Source organism: Solanum pennellii, chromosome 1 (assembly GCF_001406875.1).
Source record: "Solanum pennellii chromosome 1, SPENNV200".
Taxonomy (NCBI): Eukaryota; Viridiplantae; Streptophyta; class Magnoliopsida; order Solanales; family Solanaceae; genus Solanum; species Solanum pennellii.
In genome coordinates this window covers 2504859-2531533 of record NC_028637.1, presented here as the reverse complement: position 1 = coordinate 2531533, position 26675 = coordinate 2504859, and the positions used below count along the sequence as shown (strand labels likewise).

At 36.7% G+C, this 26675-nt stretch overlaps 2 protein-coding genes across 5 annotated transcripts; one reads left to right on the top strand and one right to left on the bottom strand.

Moving 5' to 3' along the window:
- The first annotated feature begins 1711 nt into the window (after positions 1-1711).
- Positions 1712-20733, top strand: LOC107002595 (histone acetyltransferase HAC1-like). Of its 3 annotated transcripts, none has more exons than XM_015200689.2 (18): positions 1712-1941; positions 3087-3430; positions 7030-7138; positions 7461-7722; positions 7813-8331; positions 8433-8981; positions 9141-10264; positions 10536-10832; positions 11001-11279; positions 11954-12082; positions 13200-13400; positions 13492-13634; positions 13761-14073; positions 14470-14609; positions 17767-17845; positions 17924-18316; positions 19229-19446; positions 20105-20733. In XM_015200689.2, the coding sequence occupies exons 2-18, from the start codon at positions 3240-3242 to the stop codon at positions 20217-20219; spliced, it is 5061 nt and encodes a 1686-aa protein (XP_015056175.1). In that variant the 5' UTR covers positions 1712-1941; positions 3087-3239; the 3' UTR covers positions 20220-20733. The 3 variants fall into 3 exon arrangements, with proteins under 3 accessions (XP_015056175.1, XP_015056166.1, XP_027767831.1); XM_015200680.2 differs by having other exon boundaries at positions 9135-10264; XM_027912030.1 differs by lacking the exon at positions 1712-1941 and having other exon boundaries at positions 3301-3438; positions 9135-10264.
- A 1334-nt stretch (positions 20734-22067) lies between these two features.
- On the bottom strand, positions 22068-26107 carry LOC107003288 (sterol 14-demethylase). Of its 2 annotated transcripts, none has more exons than XM_015201597.2 (3): positions 25948-26107; positions 24021-24500; positions 22068-23231 (listed from the first exon to the last, which is right to left on the bottom strand). In XM_015201597.2, exons 2-3 carry the CDS (start codon positions 24483-24485, stop codon positions 22233-22235), a joined length of 1464 nt encoding a protein of 487 aa, XP_015057083.1. In that variant the 5' UTR covers positions 24486-24500; positions 25948-26107; the 3' UTR covers positions 22068-22232. The 2 variants fall into 2 exon arrangements, with proteins under 2 accessions (XP_015057083.1, XP_027767828.1); XM_027912027.1 differs by lacking the exon at positions 25948-26107 and adding an exon at positions 25814-25915.
- Positions 26108-26675: the final 568 nt, after the last annotated feature.

Here is a 26675-nt window from a genome sequence, read left to right as displayed (position 1 = left end):
TTTAACAAATTAACAACATACATAATTGTAAACATATTTTAATTATTTATTACTAATTTCACGAGTTAATATTGGTTTGACCCTTAATGTTGGATTCAAAAGCATTTTCTGTAAACAAAAAAATATAAGTAATTATAGTTTGAAGCACAATCGCATTAGTAATTATAGTTTGTCTAATTATGATTTATATGTGACAAGTGTTTTGAAATTGTATAGGTTCGTTTAAAATTAGTGGTTAAAGCTAAAATTTGAGATACGAATTCGACTGAACCAATAACTTTAGCCCAAACATTGTATTTATCTTTAAAATTCATTAAACATGTACATAGTTATTAATATAGAACCTAGTAACTTAATAAAATTAAAATTTCAAATTAATTAACTTTAAATTCTAACTTCGCTTTTGTTAGGAGCATTATATTTTCAGTCGATCTAACTATATCAACACATACAATTTTGTTAGATATATAGTGTAACTAACACATACAACACACTTTAATATTTTTCACAATCATTAACTCCAAAAAACCATACATACAACTGATATAAATATAAACATATGTTTGTGTTTTTGTTTATGTGTATCAAAAATAAACTTTTGATAACATTTATGTACCATTTCATAAACATGTCCCTAAACTTTTTAGGGTTTTCCCATTAGGTATCTTAACTATGTCATTTTCCTATTGATTCTTGGATAGCCCACAATTTATTTTTTTTAAATACTGTGGGCTGATGTGTCACAAAATGTAATCTCACGTCGCTTGAATGCATGAAGACGTTTTGAAGGCGCGGATGTGAATCCTTGAACCACCTACCAACGCTTTTCTTCCCCCTTTAATCCTAATTTCTCCCATTTTTCTCTTATTTCTCCTTTTTTTCTTTCTCTTCATTAATAAGTTGGAGTTGATCATCAAAATATATCTCTTCTTCACCGATTTCTTCTTAATCATGAAGTTCCAATGTCGAAGTTATCTTGTTCATTGATTTCTTCTTCTTCGAGCCGAAAGTGTTCTGGGGGAAAATGAAGGGACTTTAGGTTTTTAGGTTTGGGAAATAACTGCGTGGCACTGACGTGTAAATGGATGAAAGTTTGTTTGGTTGCAATTTCCACGTGAGAAAGGTGGATTTCACGCGCACAATCAACAAAAATGATTTTCATTAATAGTAGGAAAAAATTATCGAAAATGGATGACAATTTTTTGTAAAATTCAAAGAACCTCATTTAAAATTTCAGGGATTGAATTTGGATCTGAAATTTATTCTAAGAAATACTAAATAAAGAGTGTGAACACTTGTCGAAATTAACCTAAAGGATTAAATCTAAGATTTCTAAAAATGTAATTAGAGTGAAAGGGCGAGTGATTGTAGAGACGATGAACAAAGATGAAGCGGAGAATACAATACGCATTAGGGTAGTTTTTTTTTCTCCTTTTATTAACACACATACTGTATAATGAAATAATTAAAAATAGACAATTAAATACGAATAATTTGTATTAAATATCCATTAAAACATTAATGTATTTTATTAAAAAAGATGTATTAAAAGAATTGCAAACTTAACTTATAGGTTAAGGATGAAGTAATAGTTCATCGAAAATAAATAAAAAAAATTGATAAAAGAGGAAACAAATTGTCGTGTGTCAAATTACTCTTCTACCCCTTATATATATATGAGTCCTCCGTACCTGAAGATTTCCTAATTCGACCCTTTGACTCTATCATCTCCCGGTTCTGAACTCTCTTTTGGTTATCGCCATCTACCTCATCGGAACTACGGTCATCGCCACCTCCACCGCCGCCGCCGTCATTTCCACCTTCATCGGAGCATTTACTATTGCTGTTGATCTCTACGGCTCGTTAATTTTGACTAATTTTATTCTCTTCTGTGCTAGAGGCAGCTGGAATCGGACGTTGGTGAATTACAGCTAATATTTGGTAATGTTTTATGAAATTCGAAGATTTGGTATATGAATTGTCGTAATGTAATTGAAAATGCTATAATTTGTGGTTGCGTTTGGATTTATGCTCAAATTGTAGTTTGGTTGTTTTATTGTTGCTGATTTTAGCTGGGAAAAATTGGGGCTTTTGGTATCCTTACCGAGAAACTCACTTTTTTGTTTGTTCAGGTATTTTTTAACTTAAAAAATGGTTTTAATGTATAGAAATAGAATGATTTTAGCACATCTTTAGTTGGTGGAGATAGCTGCACTCGAGCCTAGGTACTTTGGAAACATGACTCTTTACTTCTTTGAGTAGGGGTAAGGTTTACGTAAGCTATATCCTCCCGAGATCCCACTTGCAATTTCACAGCATATGTTGTTTTTGTTGTTAGTTGGTGGAGCTTGTTCCAGTTTTCTTTTCTCTGGGGTATGGCTGAGGTCAAGCTGGAAATGTTAGGAACCTAATCAAGTAAGGGATTGTAATATTAGCTTCACGGAATAGATGAGTGTAGTTTGTTGATCAATGAGTCTGAAAATGCAGTGTAATCAGAAAAGAATGTAATTTGTTAATTTCTAAACCTTACAAATTGGTTGATATATAAAATAAAATGGTTTAACATGTCTTTAGTTGGTGAAGCTTGCTCCCTTTTTCTTTTCATTTTGGTGTCTGGTTGAGGTCAAGCTGGAAATTTAGGAACTCAGTCAAGTGGATTCTGGGGAGTGTAATATTAGCTTCATTAATAGATGAGTGTAGTTGTTGATCCATGGGTCTGAAAATGCAAGTGGATATTAGATTAGAATGTTCTTTGTTCTTACACCTATATATTTCTTTTCCAAACTGAATTGAGGAGAAGAAACCACTCAGTTTTTTAATGTAGAGTTGAGGATTCAATATCGTCGCTAGTGCCATTCTTTTCCTGTATCATTTTATTTCGACAGTCTTTTCTTCTTAAGTTTTTTTCACATTGATTTTGTCTAATTAGCTAGCTCCTTTTGGACAGTGATTACCCTGATATAGATTTATAGTGTACTAGTGTATTATGGTTTTTTGATGGTCTTGTTACCAAATGTACTTATATATGCAATGATCAATCAGGCAAACCAGTCTTAACTTATTTCTTGGTATTGTCTTGACTGCAGTATTACAGATACTGTAAACTTATTTCGCGGCAAAATGGTTGGATGAATATAATGCCTACCCAGCTGAGTAAGTGTGGGATTCTCATCTATTTGATGGAATGCTTATAGTCTGTGCTATGAAGTACATGTTCTTTGGAAGGATACAAGATAAAAATGAATTTGCAGCATATGTCCGGGCAGATCTCAGGGCAGGTTCCAAATCAAAGTGGCACTTCTCTGCCTGGGCTACCCCAGCAGAGTGGAAATCCTCTTACTATGCAGATGCAAAATCCGGTTGTCCATAGCAATGTGCTAAATATGGAGCCTGATTTCTCGAGAGCTCGGATTTTTATATCAAATAAGATGTAAGAAAGTATGTTCTTTGCATCCATTAAAATGTCTCCAAGGTGTTTTCTTCCTTCCATTATGCTGTTGCCTTTGGCAGGGAGGGTTTGAGATTTGGATGGTGCAGATAAACTAAAGTAGCAAGCCGTCAGTGACTAACTTATTAATATTGTGAAGACTAGTTTGTCAAAGTTGATGAGCCACTAGCTTTCCTTCACCTTTAGAAGAAAATATTGTTTTATTGTAGAATATATAAGAGGTCATATGAGAATAACGTATGTTCTATAAATTGTGTAGCTAAGTTGCTCGGACTCTAGTTGTAAGCAATACCCCGAAAACTCCGACAAAAGCGGGTGTCCGATACGGGCCTTCGTGATCTAGTTTTTAAGATTCGGGGATATGGTCCCATGTATGGATACAGGTGCGGGGATTTGCCTAAAAATAATTAAAATTTCTAAAAATAGAGTTATAAAATCTAAATTATGTGATATTTTGTGGAGTACTTAGAGGAGAATCCTGCAAAGTAGATTAAAGAAAAATGGAGTGACATAGAAATTTCTATATAAAAGCTATTCCATTTTCTTCAATTTCATCTTAGCTTTTGTATTTCTATGATGATAGAAATCCTTAAATTATCCACACTTTTCTCGTCGATTTGGTCAAAGTACCCAGATTGATTGACCAAATCGGACACGGATCCTACACCTGTACCCATGTCGTGTCGACACGGGTGCGACACTAGAAGTGAAGAGTGCGAGCAACTTAGCTGTGTAGCATCTTGTTCATTTGTCTGCCTAGGCTTTTCCATGTATTGCCTCTCAATAGTGACAAATCATGTTGATTCCTCGGCATTTGACATTTAGTCAGACTATGATACTTGGAGAATTCTTTTTTGATAGGTGATAACTTTTAGCTAAGCCTCGGCAAATTCAGTGCCGCACTTGTTTTGACACGACAGTGACATGGGTAAGGGTTTGAGATCGGTGTCGGATCCGATCAAACGAGACTGGGTTTGTTGACCAACAATTCAGAGAAGAAAATTGAAAATTTGATATCTCAAAGTGAAGATTTGAATAGATCGAAAACAAATACCTTCAATTTTTCCAGCTACATAGTGATTTATACTAGTCTTTTATGTCCTTCAGAGGTTTTTTCTTGATAAATTAGAGTAATGTACAGTGGAGGAGCTTCTAGAATCTTCGCGTGGTTTTAAGCACACTTTGGTGTATGAATTTGTGAGGGAGGAGATGCGGCGCCGTTTTGGAACTACACTAGGGTTCTTCATCGTTTTGTCTCTCTGGTTTCTTCTTTCTATGCGTGATTGGAGAAGGGGGGTGGGGGGTGGGTAAACATGGTGGTTTGAAGAAAGAGGGTGTGGGTTGGTTCGGTCATGGTTTTGGGCTAGATTTGGTAATGTTGGGCTAAATTTGGCTGGATATTTTGGACATGGATAATGATCCATAACATGAGTGAGACCATGTCCCTTGGAGTCCTCTATGAATAATAAAATCAAAATTAGAGTATTATTTAAATGAAAAATACTCGATTCAAATTGAATTGCATTTTGACTCTGTGTTTTTGGTGTAATCAAATTTACTCTAATGATACCGTCTCTATCATTGATGTGTAAGACTCATTATAATGATATGTCGGTATTATTAGTGTTCCTTATGTAAGTACGGGTTTCAGTACAACCTTTGTACTGTTCTACCGAAATGGAAACAATTACCATTTAAAAGAAATAGTTCCGATTCAAATTAGAGTTTTATTTAATCCAAATTAGACCAGGTCCATTCGATGGTAATTGTAAGTTTTCCATTATGTCTCATATTTATGTATATTTTTAGTTTTTTAGTTTTTTTTGCCCATCCCCGCACCCGTATCCGTATCTAGATCCATATCCCTGAATCTTAAAAGCATGAAGGATCCGACATGCGGATCCACACCTATGTCGAATACTCGCACCGTGTCCGAGCAAGTTAGCTTTCTAGATTTAGAACATCCTTTTAAGCCAATGTATTTATTATTTGAATGAAATGTGACCTAGTAGAGTGGAAGACAGGAGGGATCATTAGTTGTTTGATTCATATGTAACTTAATTCTTTTGCTCGGATCCTCCTATATGACTCTCTTCTGACTTACGTTTTGAGAGGTGCCTCAATGCAAGCTGTTCTCTCTGGTTAGTATAAAATTTTAATTGTTGGTTGTGAGATCTTTCTAGGGTGAATACTCCTTTTGTCCCTAATTACTTGTCCACTTTTTCTTTTTTAGTTGTAGCGGATCCAGGATTTGAAAGTTATGGGTGCTCACTTCCTTTAACGTAAAGTTGCTTGCTAAGAAGGGTTTCCTTATAAAAACTTATATTTTTGTAGTTTAGTTAGTAAATGAAATATTAAAGAATAGAAAGGTGAAAAACAATATATCGGAAAGGACAAAAAAACCAAGCAAATAACAATAAATAGTTATAAAAAGAAGAGTAAAAAAGAAAAAAGAAATTCAGTTCGTTGGGATTCGAACTGTCAAAGTTGAGGGTTTCAACATAAGCTTTTAACTTTGCTCTGTGAACCAAAGCACCCGTCAGCCCTTTTTGTTTTAGTGGGTGCTCACGAATTGGTTATATCTATTTTTAGTAGTTTCCATAAGCATATACAAAATTTCCGTCAGAGTTAATGGGTGCTTGAGCACCCGATACTTCCTATGTGGGTCCGCCCCTGCCTAATTACTTGTCCATTTTAACAAATCAAGGCAGGACAACTTTTTTAATCTATTATACCTCAATTAATTACTTTGCAAAAGCTTGAACTTCTTGAAAATCCCAAGTTATTAATTCATCCACTTCACAATAAATAGGGGTAAAATGGTAAATTCACTATGTCAATCATTGTTTTAGGTTTGCCAATTTAAAAGTGGACAAGTAATTAGGGGCAGAGGGAGTATTTAACTTCAGATAGGTAGAATATTGGTTTTCCTATTTAAATACAACAATGAAAGAAGGATGAAGGAGAGAACATTGAGGCACTGTTCATGAACTCTTTTAGTTTTCAGAGACTTTGCTATCTGCTTTTCTGATTGCATGGGATATACTATGTTGATTCCTGGATTTTGGGAGGTTCTAGCCCTTTTAAAATGCATGTAAATTTATGTTTACTGTGCTGATGGTATGGTCAGTTCATTTTGGTGTGTGTTTATTTTATTCAATTCGTGGGCAACAATTGATCAGTTTGTTTTTTTATTTTTCCCAATTATTGGCTGATAACATGAAGAAGTATATAATTTGGTAGACAGGTATTTGACTATTTTCTGTGTGCCAAAGTACAGAACTTTTATTTTTTTTACATTATTTGTGTGCTTTTAATGACTCCATGATTCATTTAGTGGCTGGATGTTCTGTGAGCCAAGTAAATAGTTTTATTTTCTGCCTAAATGTTCATTAATTTCATGTTTCCTCTGCTAAGCTTATCCCAAGTCCCAACAGATGCGCGTCTCTGTTGTTCATTTTTCTTTTAAATCCACTTGGAATCTTTTAACCACTAATTATGAAATTGACTGTACTGCAAATTCTGATATGTTCTATGATGGTGAGAACTGATGAGAGTATTGAAACATTGCTGCTTTTCAGCTACGATTATCTAATGCAGCGGCAGCAATCCCATGAGAAACCTCCAAAGAAGGTTATGGATATAGTTAAACGCTTGGAGGAGGGCTTGTTTAAAAGTGCTTCATCAAAGGTTTGCTATTTCAGTTCTGTTCTTTATGTAGTTGTTTACGGCTTTCTGCTATGATGAGAAGACGATGACAAAGATAACAACACCTCAGTCCCAAACACGTTGGGGTTGGCTATATGAATACTACTGATGATGTTCCCCATTTAAAATCATCTCAGGCCAACATTATACAAAACAACAATAAAAATGGAAGTACTAGAAGTTCTCTATATTTCCTACTAGCATAAGAATCTCTAATAAAGCTAAAAGACTCGTAGAAAGTATTATGATGAAAATACATTCTATTTATTTTGCTTGTTGACTTAGCTTCTTGTAATGTTATTAGGAAGAGTATTTGAATCAAGCAACTTTGGAGAACCGGTTACATGTCCTGATTAAAAGCCTCCGGATGAACAACCAGAACCAGCGATTCCCTCGTGTTAATTCTTCTGGCTCCATTGGTACAATGATACCAACACCAGGCATGACACAAAGTGCGAATTCAGCCCTGATTGGAACATCATCTGTTGACAGTTCCATGGCTGCTGGCAGTACCATTGCATCCTCTGCGGGAAGCTTCTTGCCAATGGCTAATGTGTCTTCCAGTGGTACATTTGCTTTTCTTTTAGTTCTGCTGATGGTATTATTATTTTCTAGGTTATTTAAGGATTTATTTCACTCTGTACTTATCCTTGCAGGGTGTTTGACAAATGGATATCAACAGCCAACTTCCAATTTCTTGGTCAGTTCGGGTGGGAATAATTTGGTACCATCAATGAGTGGGCAAAGAATGACAAGCCAAATGATCCCCACTCCAGGGTTTAATGCCAGTGGTGGTGCTAATTTGAATAGCAACACTAACGCACAGTCTTCCCTGAATTTGGACTCAACCAATAGTATTGCTGCACTTCCTAGTGTTGATTCCATGAATGTTTCACAGCCTCTGCAACAAAAGCAGCATGTTGCTGCTCAAAACAGCCGTATACTCCATACAGTTGGCAGCCATGTGGGTGGTGGAATCAGGTCAGGATTTCAGAATAGATCCTATGGACAGTCAACTGGGCCTCTTAATGGAGGGGGACTTGGAATGATTGGAAACAATTTGCACTTGGTGAATGGTTCAGCATCTGAGGGCTATATATCAGCAACCACGTATGGGAACTCCCCAAAGTCATTGCCGCAGCACTTTGATCAACAGCATCAACCATTAATGCAAGGTGCTCCCACTTTCAACAAGTGCCCATAAAATAACTCCTGCGGTCGGATTGTTTCAAACTTCAAATAATATATGAGAATTTTTCAATTTTTTTTTGGACAGGTGATAGATATGGTATCAGTCATGCAGATACTTCGGGGTCTGGAAACTTATGTCTTCCTGTTTCTTCTGTGGGAATGGTCATGAATAATCAAAAACCGGGTGCTGTAGCCTTACAGTCCATCTCCAGAACAAACTCTCCGTTGATTACCAATCAGTCAAACTTGACTGCCTCTGGGCAAATGCCAAATGTAAAGGTTCAACCAGCTGATCAGTCAACGAAAATGAACTATCAGTCCCAGCATTCACTGGGTGATAACCATTTATCTTCCTATCAGCATCAACATTCTCAACAGCCACCTCAGCAGTTCCAGGAGCAACATCAACTTGTTCAACCTCAACTCCAACAGAAGCTGCAAAATCAGCAGCACCAAACTTTGTCAAGGAGCAATGCTTTTGCTCAAGCTCAGCTTCCTTCTGATATTGGTATTCAGGTAAAGTCTGAGCATGGAAATCATGATGAAGCTCAACATTCCCGGGTCAATGCTGAGCAATTTCAGTTCTCTGACATGGATCAGTTTCAGCCAAATTCTATTGAAGACCATTCTAAAGGTACTCAGTTGCTCCCTCATTCGTCTAGTCATCAGGATATCTGTTTTTCAGTGTCTCAGCCTTCAGAACAAATGTTTCAATTGTTGAATTTACAACAGTTTGTTACTGATTCTGAGAGTCGTTTCAGCTTTTTCTCTAATGGGGTTCATTCAGATGCAGTATTTCAGGGTCAATGGTATTCCAAGTCGCAAGATGGGAGTCAAATACCGGGTAGCTTCTCAGATAAGCAAAATGTGCAAGAGGAGTTGTATCAGAGAACTTCCAGGAAAGAGGAAGCTTATCCAAATAATTTATGCACTGAGAGATCACCGATCGGTCAACCTGTTGGTAATGGAGCAGTTGCCACCAATAACGCAAGCAGCTCCATCTGCAGATTTAATCACCTTCCTCGTGAACGACAGTATTTCAATCAGCAGAAGTGGCTATTGTTTTTGACTCATGCACGTGGATGTTCTGCTCCTGAAGGGAAATGTGCAGAGAAGAATTGCATAAAAGCTCAAAAACTTGTGAAGCATATGGAACGATGCAGCACCTTTGAGTGTCAATATCCTCGTTGCCCTGCAACAAGAGACTTAATTAATCACTATAGACGTTGCAGAGATCTAAACTGTCCTGTTTGCATTCCTGTCAGGAAATTTGTACGGGCACAACAGAAAGTTGCTCGTCCTGGCTGCAATTCTGATATGCCATCTTCTGCTAATGGTACTTGTAGATCCTATGGTACCGGTGAGATTGCTTCCAGGTTGACTGCCAAGCAGGGTTCAGTGCCAGTTCAAACAGAAGATTTACAGTATTCAGTTAAGCGCCCGAAGATTGAGCAACCTTCTCAATCTCTTATCGTGGAAACTGAAAATTGTTTTATGTCAGTTACCGCCAGTGAGTCTCACGTTACCCAAAATGCCCAGCCCATTGAACAGCATGGCAATGCTGTGGCAATGAAATCTGAAGTCACTGACGCAATGATGGAAATTCCTGCTAAGGCTGTGCTAGTCAGTCCCAGGAGTATTGACATACGAAATGACAATTTGGATGGTTCCTGCATTCGGAAGTCTGATGGTGATTCTGTTGTATCAAGTAATGCAGCTTGTCTTGTGAAACAGGAAAATGTTAAGACTGAAATGGACATTGTTCAGCCTAAACAGGAAAATATGTCAGCACCCTCTGAAAGCACCAGTGGATCTAAGTCTGGGAAGCCTACAATAAAGGGTGTATCAATGACTGAATTATTCACCCCAGAGCAAGTCCGAGAACACATTATTGGTCTGAGGCGATGGGTTGGCCAGGTCTGTCTTGAATGCTATTGTTTGTGGGTCTAGCATACACACTTACTGCCACTTTTATCTGTGTTTCAAAATGAGTGGGTGATTGATGTTTTAAAAGACATTTAAAGCCTCAATTTTAGTTTTACCTTTCATCAGTACGTGGTAGAGAACATAGCAGCATTATATGAGTATCTGTGGAATATATTCTACCGACATTTTTTTATTTGATTTTTTGATCGGTTTACATTATCATTTCAAGGAGTGAGATTTTGATTTCATTTTTACTTGACAGACCAAAGCAAAAGCAGAAAAAAATCAAGCAATGGAACATTCCATGAGTGAAAATTCATGTCAATTATGTGCAGTTGAGAAGCTAAATTTTGAACCTCCACCTATATATTGTACTCCTTGTGGTGCTCGTATTAAACGAAATGCAATGTATTATACCATTGGAACTGGTGATACTAGACACTACTTTTGCATTCCATGCTATAATGAGGCTCGTGGAGACACCATTAATGTTGATGGGACCACTATCCCGAAGGCGAGGATGGAGAAAAAGAAAAACGACGAGGAGACTGAAGAATGGGTAATTGTCTTACCTTTTGGATTACTTCAGAAGATCTCAGTTTTGAAGAAACAAATTGAAAATTTCTGCTCTACACTTTTTTTTCAGCTGCTCACAATGTTCTCTTCATTGTTCTGAAATTTTAAATAGTTTTTGTCTTGTCAAATTAAAAATTACTGTTTTGTGCAGTGGGTTCAATGTGATAAGTGTGAAGCTTGGCAACATCAGATTTGTGCATTGTTCAATGGTAGGAGGAATGATGGTGGTCAAGCCGAGTATACCTGTCCCAATTGCTATATTATAGAGGTTGAAAGAGGTGAGCGTAAGCCCTTACCACAGAGTGCTGTTCTTGGAGCCAAAGATCTGCCTCGCACATGTCTCAGTGATCATATTGAGGTTCGATTAGATAGGGTTTTGAAGGATGATAGACAAAAAAGAGCAGAACGTGAAGGAAAAAGTTATGATGAGGTAAGTGAATTGTCTTGCGTTTTGATCACTACAGCCATCATGTTAAAGTTTCGTTGTTTAACATAAGAGAATGATACGTAAATTAGATATAGTTTGATTGATAGTCATCATCAAGGCAGTCCCCTCCCCAATACAATAGATTCTAAAACAGCTCTATGTCATGCTATGATAAATATTGGCATTCTAAACATCATAAAACTCACACTGGTCTTTATGGTGGATGCTGCATTCACTTCTTTGACCAGAATAGTTGCTTATGCTCAAGTCCAGACCGTGGAACAGCTTCCGCCTTCTAAAGAAAAGTGACATAAATAATATATCTGCTCTTCCTTTTTCAGAAAAAAAGAGTAAAATATCTTGTCCTCACATTTTGCAGTTTTATGTTTTCCTTTGGAGAGTTGGATAACCTCATGGAACATTCATTTTAGAGAATATTAAGAACTGTGTCAAATATTAGCTTTCATTCATATCCTGGGTAGGGATATAAATTAGCTTGTGGATTGCACCGTCTCAATTGCTTAACAATTTTCCTAATAAATATAGAAATTTGTTTCCTCTTGGAAAAGATGTCTTGTTCGGGTGTTTCTTCCAAGTTCTGTTTATTGATATGTTAGGCAGCAATGGTTCACTTATGTATGTTTAGTTAACCTTCTGCATATGTTTTTTATTTCCAGGTTCCCGGTGCTGAAGGGCTTGTTGTAAGAGTTGTGTCATCAGTAGACAAAAAGTTAGAAGTGAAATCAAGGTTTCTTGAGGTCTTTCAAGAAGAGAACTATCCGCTGGAGTTCCCATATAAATCAAAGGTACACTTTGACCCTTCTTTTGATTACTACAAAATAGAGTTGTTTGGTTGTGAAAACAGAATTAAACAAAGATTGAAGTTTTGGATGTCTTTGTTGTGAAACAAACCAAAGCAAGCCGAACTTGTCTCTACGATAGCCACATTCTTTTAAATTATACTTTGAGATCCTTTTTCGGAGTTTGTTTTTCCAACTTCATATTTCTCAATCATATGATTCTGTTATGATATTATAGAATTAATTTAATCTTATTTTATTTTCTTCAAAATTTAATTATCATTCACTATGTTCTATAATGTACATTTTCTTATATTTACAAAGAAATAATAAATGCTTTTGTATTAAATGAATGCATGTTTTCAAGGATATAGTATAACATTCAGATACGATAAGGGGTTTGGTTGAAGTTTATACATTTTCATATCTTTTTTGCACTAAATTTTTTTAAGAAACTTTTGTAATTAGTTTCTCTGAAATGCTATCCAGTCGTCACATAATTGTTGTTGATATTTTGGGTGCAATGATTGAGTGAAACTGAAATGTGTTAATACCGTATATTCTTACGTTTAAAGTAGATCAGATTATTGGTTTGTGAGACATTGTTTTTGATAAATCATTGGTACGAGAGACATCTCTGTAATGTCACTAACATGCGCCTCATTATGTGTTCCTGATGTGCATTTGATAAGAGCCTTATACAGGTGAAATTATTTGGTTCCCTCCATATCTGTTCATTTTTCCTTGACCTGAATATTGCCTCAGCACCCTTGAACTTTGTAATAGCTCCACCTCTGTCATGAAGAGATTATTTGGGGGAAGCCTATACATTAGTGAAATAATTAAATAATTGGATTGGGAGCTTAATTTTGGTATGGTTGTCTTGGGAATAAATTGGTGGACTAATTCTTTTCATTATTCTTTGGTACATGTAACAAATCAATTGGTCAGCTAGTTGAGATCGGCTAGATAAATTCTGTGCAACTGTTACACTCTACTATATTGTCTTCGGTTCTAGGTCAAGTATTTGGTCATAAGATCTCTGTCTGTCATTTCTTAGCTCATTTCTCTTGCAATTAGGTGATCAGGATTTGAGTGCTGACTATTAAGTTGCATCCTTCAGGTGTTATTGTTATTTCAGAAAATTGAGGGTGTAGAAGTGTGCCTCTTTGGCATGTATGTTCAGGAATTCGGATCTGAATGCGCACAACCAAATCATCGTCGTGTTTATCTCTCGTATCTAGATTCTGTCAAATATTTCAGGCCTGAGATCAAAGCTGCATCTGGCGAGGCTCTTCGCACTTATGTGTACCATGAAATTTTGGTGATCTTCTTCTGCCATTATTTTTTTTGTTGATTTCTATATCTGTATTACTGATTTTTAGAGTTCTCTTATTATATTTTGATCATTCCAGATTGGATATTTAGAATATTGCAAAAAGCGTGGTTTCTCAAGTTGCTATATATGGGCTTGTCCTCCACTGAAGGGTGAAGATTATATATTATATTGCCACCCAGAAATCCAGAAAACCCCAAAATCTGACAAACTCAGAGAGTGGTGAGCTTAATAATTTTTTGACGTGTTTTTTTCTTAGAATGTGTCCTTCAGTATTAAATCCTTGGGTGAGTGAATGTTGTTCTTTTGGGGTATATGTTCTTGACTAGTTCACTTTCTTATATGCAGGTATTTATCAATGTTAAGAAAAGCTGTGAAGGAAAAGATTGTTGTGGATCTCACAAATTTATTTGACCATTTCTTCACCACCACAGGCGAATGTAAAGCTAAAATCACTGCAGCTCGCCTGCCCTATTTTGATGGAGACTATTGGCCTGGTGCAGCAGAGGATATGATTTTTCAACTTCAACAAGAAGAAGATGGGAGGAAACATCATAAGAAGGGGGCTATGAAGAAGACCATATCAAAAAGAGCTCTTAAAGCATCTGGTCAATCCGATCTTTCTGGAAATGCAACTAAGGATATACTTCTAATGCACAAAGTAATTTTATCCTCTAGACATCTTTATTAATCTGATCATTCTGGAAATGCATCTAATTATCTACTTCTAATGCACAAAGTAATTTTAACCTCTAAACACTTTATTTACTCCTAACCTTCTTCTACTTCCTCTATGAATGTTTGTTGACTGATTTTGCTGTTAATATGTGTTGTGCATTCATCAAAAGATACATCGCGGTTTGTGGCTTGCAGCCTTTTGAACTATTTAAACTATTTAGTATTTTTCCTCTGTAAATACTCCTCTGGAATATATTGCCACTCTCTTATCAAGCACTGACTATTTGTAAAATTATTTTGTTTAAAGCTGATGGACTATCAACCTCCTCCTTTTATGTATACATACTTTTGTGTCCTCACAAATTTCTACTTGTCGCAGCTTGGTGAAACTATTTCTCCAATGAAGGAAGATTTTATTATGGTCCATTTGCAGCATGCATGTACTCATTGCTGTATTCTGATGGTATCCGGTAATCGTTGGGTATGCAAACAATGCAAGAATTTTCAGCTTTGCGACAAGTATGACTCTTGCCTCTCTCATTTCATTTATTAGAGTTGTAAAAACTTTTCTAATTAAGAGTCATGCTTATTACACACTTGAAAGTGAATCAACTACAAGTAATCTTCTTCTCATCTGAAATGAGAACAGAGAAAAAACAAGCTAGACAAAAAAGTACTCAGGATTGTCTTTTTTCTTGTTTAACAAAGTGTCGTTTTCTGTCTTCTGATTGATTATCCAAAGGGACTTAATTTTTAAGTGACCACTAAGCTATATATCCATGAAACAAAATCGCCAAAACCTTGGGGTTCATATTTTTCTTTGTAATGTTAAAAGGCACCCTTTGAGTGCTGAAGTAAGTTTAACAAGGGTAGAACACACAATACAAATGATAGTCTTCTCAAAGCAGGACCTTACGAGACCACTCATTCTTGGTCATGAACTTGCTAATCTTTGCAATATAGTTTCACATTTGTGCATGCTGCGCATTGCAAAATCAGCTGATGCCTAATAGGTGATTTTCCATACATTTATTGGAAAAACTAGCGACATCTAAACTCCAAACAGCTGTTCCCATGTACGTATAACGGAGGTAGGTTGACAATTAGCAGGGGAGGACTACATATAAAAAAAGAAATGAAACTGTAAAAAAAAATTATTGTTGAGTGCAAGTCAGATTAGATATAGTCTCATCTGGTAAAATTTGTGAGTTACACATACAGGATAAAATGAGGGAAGGTCATCTAAGATGGTTTTTCCATCTCATACATAGGTATTATGATGATTGAAGGTGTTAAAAAGGAGATGAGGTTGATCTAAGGTTCACATGGAAAATGGGATGGAAGTAAAGATCTATATAGACGATATTTACCAAGTGATGTTAATGTTTAGTCGTTTGTACACTTACATCTGGTTCGGTATCTCTCAAGAGTAATGTTAGTTGGTTAGAACTGAATGGGGGCCTGTTTTATGTCTTCACTTCCGCATGCTTCTGGTAGCATGATACTTAGACCAGGAAGATTTCTACGGAACTTCCTATGGAGTACAACAGAGGATATAAAGAAGTTCCATTTTGTTAACCGGAGAGTTGTTACATCTCCAAAGGAATGGGGGTAAAGTCGGAGTAAAAAATCTGAATGTTTTCAACAGAGTTCTGCCAGAGAAGTGGATTTGATATGGGATGGAGGGGTGGTTGCTGAAAAATATGGTATGATGGAAGGGGGATAGAGGACTAGAAACATCTCAGTCCCGTTTGGGTGCAACTTATGGATGGGTATATTATGAAAGGATGAGAAGAATCCAGTGGAATATTTTCATTTAGGGTGGGAAATGGAAGCAGGGTTTTATCTTGGGAGCACATGTAGCATGGAGAATTGATTAAGGGAAGTGCTTCCCAACATATATATATGTAGTTTCTTGGAAAAGAGAGACGACTATCCAACAAGTTCGTATTATTCATGAGGGAAGTTCACTGGAATTTGAGATTTAGGAAGAACCCACTGGATTGGGAGATCAAGGAATATCTAGGTTGAACTTTTGTACAGGGAGAACACACCACATGTTGCATTCGAGGTATGAAGATGGCAAGAGAATAGAGATGATTTGTCCATTGTCAAATCTTATTATGAGAGGTTACTACGGAGAGAGAGGCATCAAACATTTCCTATTCGACTTCCCAGGGTGCATAGGAAGCTTTACTTCTTTGTGTGGTTGGTAACAAGGGAAGTGATTTTGACGACATAAAATCTAAGGAAGAGGAAGATCACCTATGTTTTGGTTGCTTTATGTGCAGAGGTTCGAGCAGAGAGGTTGATCATCTCCTTTTGTATTGTCAATTTGCTGTATGATTCTGGACAGAGGGAATTGGGGGGTGGGGGTGGGGGGATTTTGACTGCAGAAAGTCTGAGGAAGAGAAGAGTCGCCCATATTGGTTGGTGCTTCATGTCCAGAGGCTTGGGCGAAGAGGTTGATCATCGCCTTTTGCATTGTCAAGCAGCTAAGCGATTGTGGACGGGTGGTCCTTGATTGATTTGGATTGCTATGGATGATGTCGGGCACAATGAAGAAGGCGTTCCATAGTTGGGCCTGAACTTCAGGAAGGGAAAGAGAAGTTCAAGGTCTTGGAATGTTATTTAGTCATTATGTGTTATATGGAAATAGAGAGATAGAACTTTTGAAGGGGTTGTCCATAACTTTGTAAATCTGTAAAATAGTCTTTTGTCTCTAGTTTCTTTTGGTGTACCCAAAAGGTACCTATTTGTGTTGATGATTTGGTTTCTTCTGTTGAGGATCATATTTTGGTGTAGGTTATCTTCTTTTTGGCGTACAACTTGCATACACATGGTTTCCACAATTTTTAGTAAAGTTCAAATGAAAAAAAATAACTTAGAGATAAGTGTGACATTTAGAGAATCTAGAATTTTAGAGATTTATCTAATTGTCTTGAAAGATAAATTATTGAATACATTATTTAATTTGTCCTAAATAGCATGGAATAGATATGGATATAGAGGATGCATATTCTGTTTTTTCAAGAATGACCAGAAGTAGACTTGTCCTGAATAATTACATCCGACCTTTTGTCTTGATTTATAGTCAAAAAAGACAGGATCTAAAGGCACACAATTTTTTATCTTAACCAACTTAGGTGGTGGTAATGCTCCAAGTATTTAGAAGATATGAATTTGTAAAATAGCTCATTTTGGACTTATAATGGGATGTTGTTAAGGTATTTTTTAGTGTGTCTATGAAATTAGATAAATCTTTCTTAGCAAGCCTCCTTGCTGGCTGAATAGAAGGTTGAGATTCCAGAATGCTGGTCTGCTCAAACAAGGCATATACTAAGATCCATAACCTTAACCTTTGCTATCCAAGGGGTATCTTGTGAAGAAAGCCACTTTTCCTGGTGTTCCTATCCCTTCTTAGGCTGTAGTGCTTAATAAGTTATGTGGATTGTATGGTCTTCCTAAGAAAGAGAGACACATTTGATTAATAAGTTAACTTCACTAGTTACTCTGCATGAAAGGGAAAAAAAGAAAAGAAATTATCTGCAATTGCAGTTCTTTTTGCTATATTCTTTATAAGTATGAAAGAGAACCCGCTTGAGGATGACAGCTCTTATTTTTCTAGCATCTTATTCTTTTCTTTGTAACATTTATCTGTACTTCTATTCTTTAGGTGCTATGAAGTTGAGCAAAAACTCGAAGCCAGAGAAAGGCATCCTCTCTATCACAAGGACATTCATATGCTTTATCCAGTAAGTAATTCTTTTAAGTTTTGTTTGCAAGTGTTGCTATATTGTAGATTTTGATGATTGAGGAATTAACTTTTGCAGACTGAAATTGATGATGTACCTGCTGATACAAAGGATCCAGATGAAATTCTTGAGAGTGAGTTTTTTGATACAAGGCAGGCATTTTTGAGCCTTTGTCAAGGAAACCATTACCAATATGATACCCTGCGGCGTGCTAAACATTCCTCAATGATGGTCCTTTACCACCTTCATAATCCCACTGCACCAGCTTTTGTGACAACTTGCAATATTTGTCATCTTGACATAGAAACAGGTCAAGGTTGGCGGTGTGAAACTTGTCCTGATTATGATGTATGTAATGCTTGCTATCAGAAGGATGGTGGAGTTGATCATCCTCACAAGTTAACTCATCACCCATCCATTGCTGAGCGTGATGCTCAGAATAAAGAAGCTAGACAACAACGAGTTCTGCAGGTGCATTTTCCGTGGCCATTAATATTGGTTGTGGTTTTTTGCTGTTCTCTGTCACTCAACCCCCCACCCCCAAGCCATAAGTTAAAAATAAGAGGAGAATATTGTCAGAACAGCTCTCCCTGTGCTCAGTGGGCTTTATGAGCTTTTGTTATGTACTTCCGGTTAACAAATGCTCTGGTAGCTTTCATGGATCTAATGGACGTGGTTTTTGAACTGTTATCTTGACAAGGTCTTGGTAGTGTTCATTGATGATATTCTAGTCTATCATGACCTTTGGGCTAAAGTTGTCTGTTAAGTCACCTGAGTCCAAAAGACTTGTGAGTCGACATAACTTGCTGCGGAGAAGCAAAGGAGATCCTCCAATGATATGATATCTTTTGAGATGTTTAATTTCTCCCAAAATCACTACGTGGAGACTGTTGATACTTCTCTGGAACATGTGATATTATTCTTTCCCCGTTTTAGTAAGATATTAACTAACACGCCTAAAAGTTGCAAGATAAAATGTCACAGAAACAAAATCCAAAAATGGCCACCTAACTGTCTCTACTGAAAGTTACAGAAACTATACTGGTCATTAACTTACATGAACATGTCATCTGCATATGTGAGTCTATTCTTTTTGTGCCATGACTACAAGCTCTTAGCATCTGAACTTTGTTCAGAAACTTTTATGAACTCTCCCTGGAGACTCTTGTATTTGACTCCGTTCAAAGGTGTCAATTTCAAGTGTAAACATTTTCTATATTGACTCCATATCATCAGGATAAGCAGTGCATCACAGGGTTAGGCATTAACCTAGTGTATCCTGGTTGTGGTTGTATATGATAAAAACATTTCTTTGCACTATGCTAATCTCTTTGTTATGCTTACATATGAAGTCTGAAATGATCTTGCGATTTGATTCTGCAGCTTAGGAAGATGCTTGACCTCTTGGTGCACGCATCTCAGTGCCGCTCTTCCCATTGTCAATATCCAAACTGTCGGAAAGTTAAGGGGCTTTTCCGCCATGGTATACAGTGCAAAGTACGTGCTTCAGGAGGTTGTGTTCTCTGTAAGAAAATGTGGTACCTTCTTCAACTCCATGCCCGTGCTTGCAAAGTATCCGAGTGTCATGTGCCGCGATGCAGGTCAGTTGGCTTTTAATTTTTTTATTAGGTATTGGGGAAGGGGAAATGAGAATGAAGTGGAAATCACACACACCTATTGTGTGGGGAACTCCCACCAATACCACCATGCTATGAGCCTTGGTGGTAGGTCAGTTGGCTATTACCTCCCGGTATAGGTGTTCACAGTCACTTCTTTTGTATGGTAAATAATTTATTAATATTGGGAGAAGCTCCCCTATAGCTCCCCTATATAAGTGGGGCTTGTAATCACTTATTAAAAACAGCAATTGATAATAGTAATAAACAAGTTATTTAATACTGGAATGTAATGTTCCCGTATGGAGTCAAATGCATACTAAGAATTCATATAGCCAAACCACACTAGATTGAGGCTGATGATGGTAGTAGCAGTAGTAATAGGAATAGATGTCATTATAGAAGTAAACAAATAATTTTTAATGTTGCTGCAATCCCCTTGACCCCCATCCCCCCTCTGTCTCCCCCGTTAGTCTCAGTGTTGATATCAGCTAAATGAACAAATAATTTTTAATGTTGCTGCAATCCCCTTGACCCCCCCGCTCCTTTCCCCCCTCCGTCTCCCCTTGGTTTCATTAGTCTCTGTTGATATCAGCTAAATCTTGTTCACAACATAAAATTGCAACTCTATTACCATTCACAGAGATTTGAAAGAACATCTTCGGAGGCTGCAACAGCAAGCTGATTCTCGGCGGCGGGCTGCTGTTATGGAGATGATGAGACAGCGTGCTGCAGAGGTTGCCAACAGTGCTGGGTGACCATATTGTACAAGTTGTAATGGACATACACAAGGTGTTAATGCTGTACTTGTAGGTATCAATATTATTGGGGAAGAAAAGATCTCGTAGCGTACAGGAAACTGCTAACGAACATACAAGCTTGTTCATTGCTGGTTAACCATCACCTACCCGTGGACCTATATTATCCGAGTTGCTCTCATCAACAATGCATCTCTGGGAGTGTATAGGATGCCGAGCATTCCCCACCCGTAGCTCATAAGTGATTTTCTTTAAAATTTTATTCTGTGGAATTGTTGAGGGCAAATGTGCCTGTTTTCCTGATTAATTTTATCATGCATTAAACATTGGGTTTTCCTTTTCGTGTGAATAGTTAGTTGTCTTATTTAAAAATGCTTAAGTACTTCACATGTAGCAAGTTACTAGTCCTTGCTAAAACTTGTTCTTGACAGTTTTATACCCAATGTGATGACGATATGAGTCGAGCTTAAAGCTGAAATCGATATAATATATAGAGATAATTTCTCATTTCATAGTTTGGCTATAACTAGCTTAGCATTTAGCAGCATTTGATGTGATACTTGGCACTTTAGTTCCATGTATCTAGATTGATTTATTCAATGAGCATATACTACTTCCTCCGGAACCCTTTGAGGTGGCTCAGTGATTTAAGCTTGGGACTTTCATGTTAGAGATCTCGAGTTCGAGTTCGGAATCCCTTGTCAATCCCTTGCCAGCAAAAGTAAAGAGGTTGCCCTTGGATTGAGTTCGTCGCTTGGTGCGGGATATCTCTCCTATGTGGTTTGTGAGCTATTGCATAGGAGCGGAGGTTTTATCCTGGCAGCATTCAAAGGATAGTGGTTGTAGTGGCTGTGGGTTTCCCTTGTTATAAAAAAAAAAAGAACTTTATTTCATGGAAACCTATGCTCTACTATTAGCAAATATATTTTTGCAAATTAACAAGTTAAATGTAAGTAGGCACTCTCCAAAAGTACTTCATACTAAAAACATTCATTGGATACACCAAATGATAAACAAGGTTTTATTCAATTCTCTTTTGCCATATTGTGATCTTGACATTTGGTATGATACCGATAACCTAGTATAACGTACAGGAAGGCGTCTCATAATTGTAGGCGTCGAAGTTAAGGTCATGAGTTCGATTCTCAGGAACAACATGATGTGTTTGGCAAGTGTTGGCGGAGAGATAGTTGGATAATACTAACATCCTGTCTATGGCAAAGGGCCGGAGATTGCTTGGTTAGAGTCGCAGACAAATATTACGCTTACTTTGATAAGTTTTATTAAGAAATAAAGTTTGTGTTTTTACTATTAACTATTGCATGTCATAAATTATAATGGCAGGTGTTTGCACTCTACAAGTGGTGCCTTTTCCCAATTGTGACTAAAAGGGCAACTACAGAACGACTACGTTTATTTTTCAAATGATTCATATCGTCAAGTGCACTCATTCCAAATTGCAGTCCAATCAAATGATCGGCAGCTGCCAATATATCTCGTGGTAACAAAAATGTATTGTTCTGAGGTATATCAAGGTTCAGTTTTCGGTTCATATTTCGTACATGTATGTATCTAAGACAAAACTACGAGGATATTGGTGGAGTGGGTGGTTGTGAGAGTGGATAGGAGACGATGCAACTTGGTTTCCTCGAACACGAAAAATAAGAAAATATTTTCCGAAAAATATTTTCCACTCAATACATCCTATATATATTGGAAAACATATAGTGGATTGCATAATGAATATAATGCAAACTTTAACCTTTTCAGAAGATAACTTCCTGTACAGTTTGAATTAACTTATTGTAAGTGAGAATATGATAAAATCCAATGGAAGAAAACACAAAGTAATGTAAAACATCATACTCTAATAATATATAATCTTAGTCATTGCAATCTTCAAGAGAAACAGGACTAACATTAAACATAGAAGTCAACATTAAACAAGAAATAAGGTTTAACAAACCAACATAAATGATCTTAAACTACCACATTCATGCAGATGTTATCTGCTTATTCAACAGAGAGCTTTCGGCGCTTGTACTTCACCATTACTTCACCTTTGACACCGACAACCATAGCGTTCCAGTCAATTTCAGGGAAAGGCGAGATCAGTTCAAACTCGAAATTTCTCAGCAAGTGACTCCATATTGCTTTAATCTGCAGATAAGCAAATGGTTCTCCAAGACAACCATGTCTGCCTCCACCAAAAGAAATATATGAGAATGCTCCTGCAGCCTTATCTTCTTCTCTACCAGGGCCGAACCTATCAGGGTCGTAAGTATCTGGATTCTTGAAGATATGTGGCAGCCTGTTTGCAAAAGCAGGTGATGTTGCAACGATATGTCCCTTGGGAATGTCATACTCTTTTCCTTCTCTGGTTGTAACACTGAATTCGCTATGTGAACTACGCAGAAGCATTATCAGTGGAGGATGGAGTCTGAGGGCTTCCTTTATGCATCTGTAGAGGACTTCCATCTCGGAAAGGATATCGTGATCAACCTTATTCCCGTGTTTCTTCATCAGATTCTTCTGTTCATCTACAACAGCGGACATGTACTTGTTGTTGGTGAGGAGGTATGACCCTGTCCAAGTGGAAGTGATCGAACTGGTGTGCTGCCCAGCGAAAAGAGCAGCAATCAGAAGACCTGTGATCTCACCCTCTGTTGTTGGCCGTCCATCTTTGTACTTTGAGTCAATGAAGCATTGTAACATATCATTCTCTGCCTTGCCTGTACGTTTTCGAGAATTTATGATGTTTGCAAAGATCTCTGCTAGCTTCTTCCTGGCATTGTCACGTCGGCGATGGGCTGGAATTGGAAGGTAGGGAAAGATAACACTGATAGGGAGCATCCCATTGTCCAGGTCATGGAAGAGAGCAGACACATCGTCAAAGAGTTTATTGCGGACCTCTTCTCCCAACAGACATCTACTAGCTGTCAATATGATAAGATGCTCCAGTTCATACTTTAGGTCTACTTCACCACTCTCACCCCATTTCGAGAAGTATTCCTGCATTTGTCAAAGGAAGAAAACAAAACCAATCGATCAAATTGCAATTATTCAAGGTCGATAAGTATTATACAAACAGTATAAAAGCAATCCGTCATACTTCTTCTCCATCTTAACTAGCATTTGCTAGTTTGGCCGCGGATTTTGAAAATTTATCTTCAACTGATGTTTGGTCATTATTATCAAGTTCCAAAAACTGGTCCAGACAGGTTTTTGGGAGAGATTTCGCTTTCACTCACAAAAGTTATAAAAATTCCAAGCAAAACGCATGTCCAAACACAAATTCATGTTCGAAAAATTACTACTTTAATAACTCAATTTTTTAAGTTTCAACTTCAAAATCTATGGTCAAACCGAAACTTAGAGTGCATGCGTGATTAACTGAAGCCCCCCTTTCGGCTAATTCACACAAAAGGTGTTGCAAATGCTAGTTCCTTTAAACAAATATTTCCACCTCTTCTCAAAGACTCAACCGGTGCTCGAAGGATCCTCCAATAGATTTTTAGAGGATCCAGACACAAGTGGGACAACATTTTTGGAGAGTCCAAGAAACATAAGATTTCTAAGATCTTTGGACATTATCTTAACAACTAAGGCGACCAATATAAACATTTATCTTCGTTTAATAACAGTAACACAGGTCAAATTATCTTGAAACACAATCAGAGCACACAGACATGAGTCCACTGTAATATAAGACTTAAAACTTAAGCAAACATTAATAAATAAACAAACTCTAAATGTCATCAATCAAATTCAAGAAAAGATAACAGATTCTTTTTAGTATACCTCAGCTTCTGTAACCATCTGATCTACATAGCCCTTCAACTTAGTAACTCTGAGAGCTTCAGTAAAGAACCTGAACTGTTCCTGCCTAATTGTATAATCAACATCAAAAACCACACCAGGTCCAAAGGTAGGCACATTGAACTGATAAACCTCTTGTTGGCTAAGATCTGTTTCTGGGGCTTTGAAAAAATGTGCAGAAACTTCTGGACCAATGAAGAATGTGATGTTCTTGTTCAACAAATTCAGAGTAAACACACTCCCAAGCTTTGGATACTCCTGTCTAAGCATCACAACTGGCCCTTTAAGAAAACGGATCAACCCACCAACAATAGGCCATGCCTTAACCACTGGAGGCAAACGCTTCTTAGATCTGGGCATAATTAGTGCAGATATGAGCTTTGCTACCAAAAGGGTTGCAACTAAAAGCAACCCCACATTCAAAATCTTGTTGTCACCTAACTCCATAGCTGAAAAATATCCCTGCAATTTAAGAAAAGATTGAAACTTTAACATGGGAATCTTGACATTTCAGTTGTTGACTATATGAACTTTCACCTCGTAATCTCATTCCCTTCCCCTACCCCTACCCCTAACCCTACATTCTTTTTATCAAGACATTGAAACGTTAACATAAAGATCTGAGATTCCAAACAAATCAAGAAACAAAAAGGGAGAGTAAAATGGTGAATCTTGTTATCCCTTAACTCCATAGCTTTTAAAAAAAACATGCAATTCAAGAAAAGATTAAAACTTTGAAAATGGGAATCTTAATAACTCAGTTGATTAACTATACGAACTTTCACCTTATTCGTGAGGGTTCAAATTCCCACCTTCTGTTCCCCTCCCCATTTCCATTCCCCCCACCCCCATACACCAATTTTTAAAAAGATTGAAACTTTAACATAAAGATCTGAGATTCCAAACAATAAGAGAGAGAGTAATGGTGAATCTTGCTATCACTTAACTCCATAGCTAAAAAAACCATGCAATTAAGAAAAGATTAAAACTTTTAAAATAAGAATCTTAATAACTCAGTTGATTAACAATACGAACTTTCACCTTATTAGTGAGGGTCCGAATTCCCACCTTCTAATCCCCTCCCCATTTCCATACCCTCACCCTCATACACCAATTTAAAAAAAAAATTAAACTTTAACATAAAGATCTGAGATTCCAAACAAATCAAGCACTTAACTCCATAGCTAAAAAAACATGCAATTCAAGAAAAGATTGAAACTTTTAAAATGAAAATCTTAATAACTCACTTGATTAACAATACTCACTTTCACCTTATTAGTGAGGGTTCGAATTCCCACCTTGTAATCCTCCCCCCCCGCCCTTTCCATTCCCCCAGCCCCCCATACACCAATTTCTCAAAAGATTGAAACTTTAACATAAAGATCTGAGATTCCAAACATATCAAGCACTTAACTCCATAGCTAAAAAACCATGCAATTCAAGAAAAGATTGAAACTTTTAAAATGAAAATCTTAATAACTCAGTTGATTAACAATACGAACTTTCACCTTATTAGTGATGGTTCAAATTCCCACCTTCTAATCCCCCCCCCCTTTCCATTCCCCAGCCCCCCATACACCAATTTCTCAAAAGATTGGAACTTTAACATAAAGATCTGAGATTCCAAACAAATTAAGAACCAAAAAGAGAGAAAGAGAGAGTAATGGTGAATCTTATTATCACTTAACTCCACAACTTAAAAAAAAAAACATGCAATTCAAGAAAAGATCAAAACTTTTAAAATAAGAATCTGATTAACAATACGAACTTTTCACCTTATTAGTGAGAGTTCGAATTCCCACCATTTCCACACACACACCCAAACTCCAATTTCTCAAAAGATTGAAACTTTAACATAAAGATCTGAGATTCAAAACAAATCAAGAAACAGAAAGAGAAAAAGAGGTACCTGAATGAAGAAAAATTAATGAAAATTTCTTTTTCAAGAGAGAATAATGATAGTCATAGTGGAGGCGCACCCCATTTGCTTTTTGAGGATTTTCTTTTTCTTTCACTCTCTTTTTTTTTGGCTCAGCTATATAGAGATTCAGTCCACCAGTCTAGTGGTAACTATATTGCATAGCTGTTTCTTTAGTATTATTATTTATTTATTTTTTGGTCTGACATGCACAAGAGTTTGTGTTGTGTATAGGATTCTTTGGTAAAAAAAATATTTTTTTTAATTTTCTTAAATTTCGTATTCGATAGGGGTGTGCAATAGTCGAAACAATCAATAAATCAAACTACGAAAATGGTTATGGGATTTAAATGGTTTTATAAAACTAAATTATTGGGTTATTGGTTTTTAATATTTAAATTATTAGGTAACTCGATAATTCATTAATAAGTAATTTACTATTAATAGTCATTTAGCTTTCAATTGACACTGTCATAGGTTTTTTTATTTGCGTTGCAATTATATAATTTTTTTAAATGTTAGTAACTGATGTTTCTATTTTTATGAGCATTTCGTGAAGCTACATTATTGTTTTGTCGCATCAACTTATTGGAGAAATAGTATAATTCAAGATTTCAAGATTATTGATGCGCTATTACAAAAAAATGGATCTGAGATATAAATTTGATTGGTTTGACATTTAGGTTCTTATTACTAAAAATTGTTTACATTATAAGTTT

Coding starts and splice junctions, on each gene's coding strand:
- LOC107002595 (XM_015200680.2), top strand. CDS start 3,240: ATGAATTTGCAGCATATGTCCGGGCAGATCTCAGGGCAGGTTCCAAAT. Junction 10,833..11,000: donor ACGAGGAGACTGAAGAATGG/GTAATTGTCTTA, acceptor TGTTTTGTGCAG/TGGGTTCAATGTGATAAGTG. Junction 12,083..13,199: donor AGTTCCCATATAAATCAAAG/GTACACTTTGAC, acceptor TGCATCCTTCAG/GTGTTATTGTTATTTCAGAA.
- LOC107003288 (XM_027912027.1), bottom strand. CDS start 25,843: ATGGTGGGAATTCGAACTCTCACTAATAAG. Junction 24,501..25,813: donor TTCGAACTCTCACTAATAAG/GTGAAAAGTTCG, acceptor CTTAAATTGCAG/GGATATTTTTCAGCTATGGA. Junction 23,232..24,020: donor AGATGGTTACAGAAGCTGAG/GTATACTAAAAA, acceptor TGACAAATGCAG/GAATACTTCTCGAAATGGGG.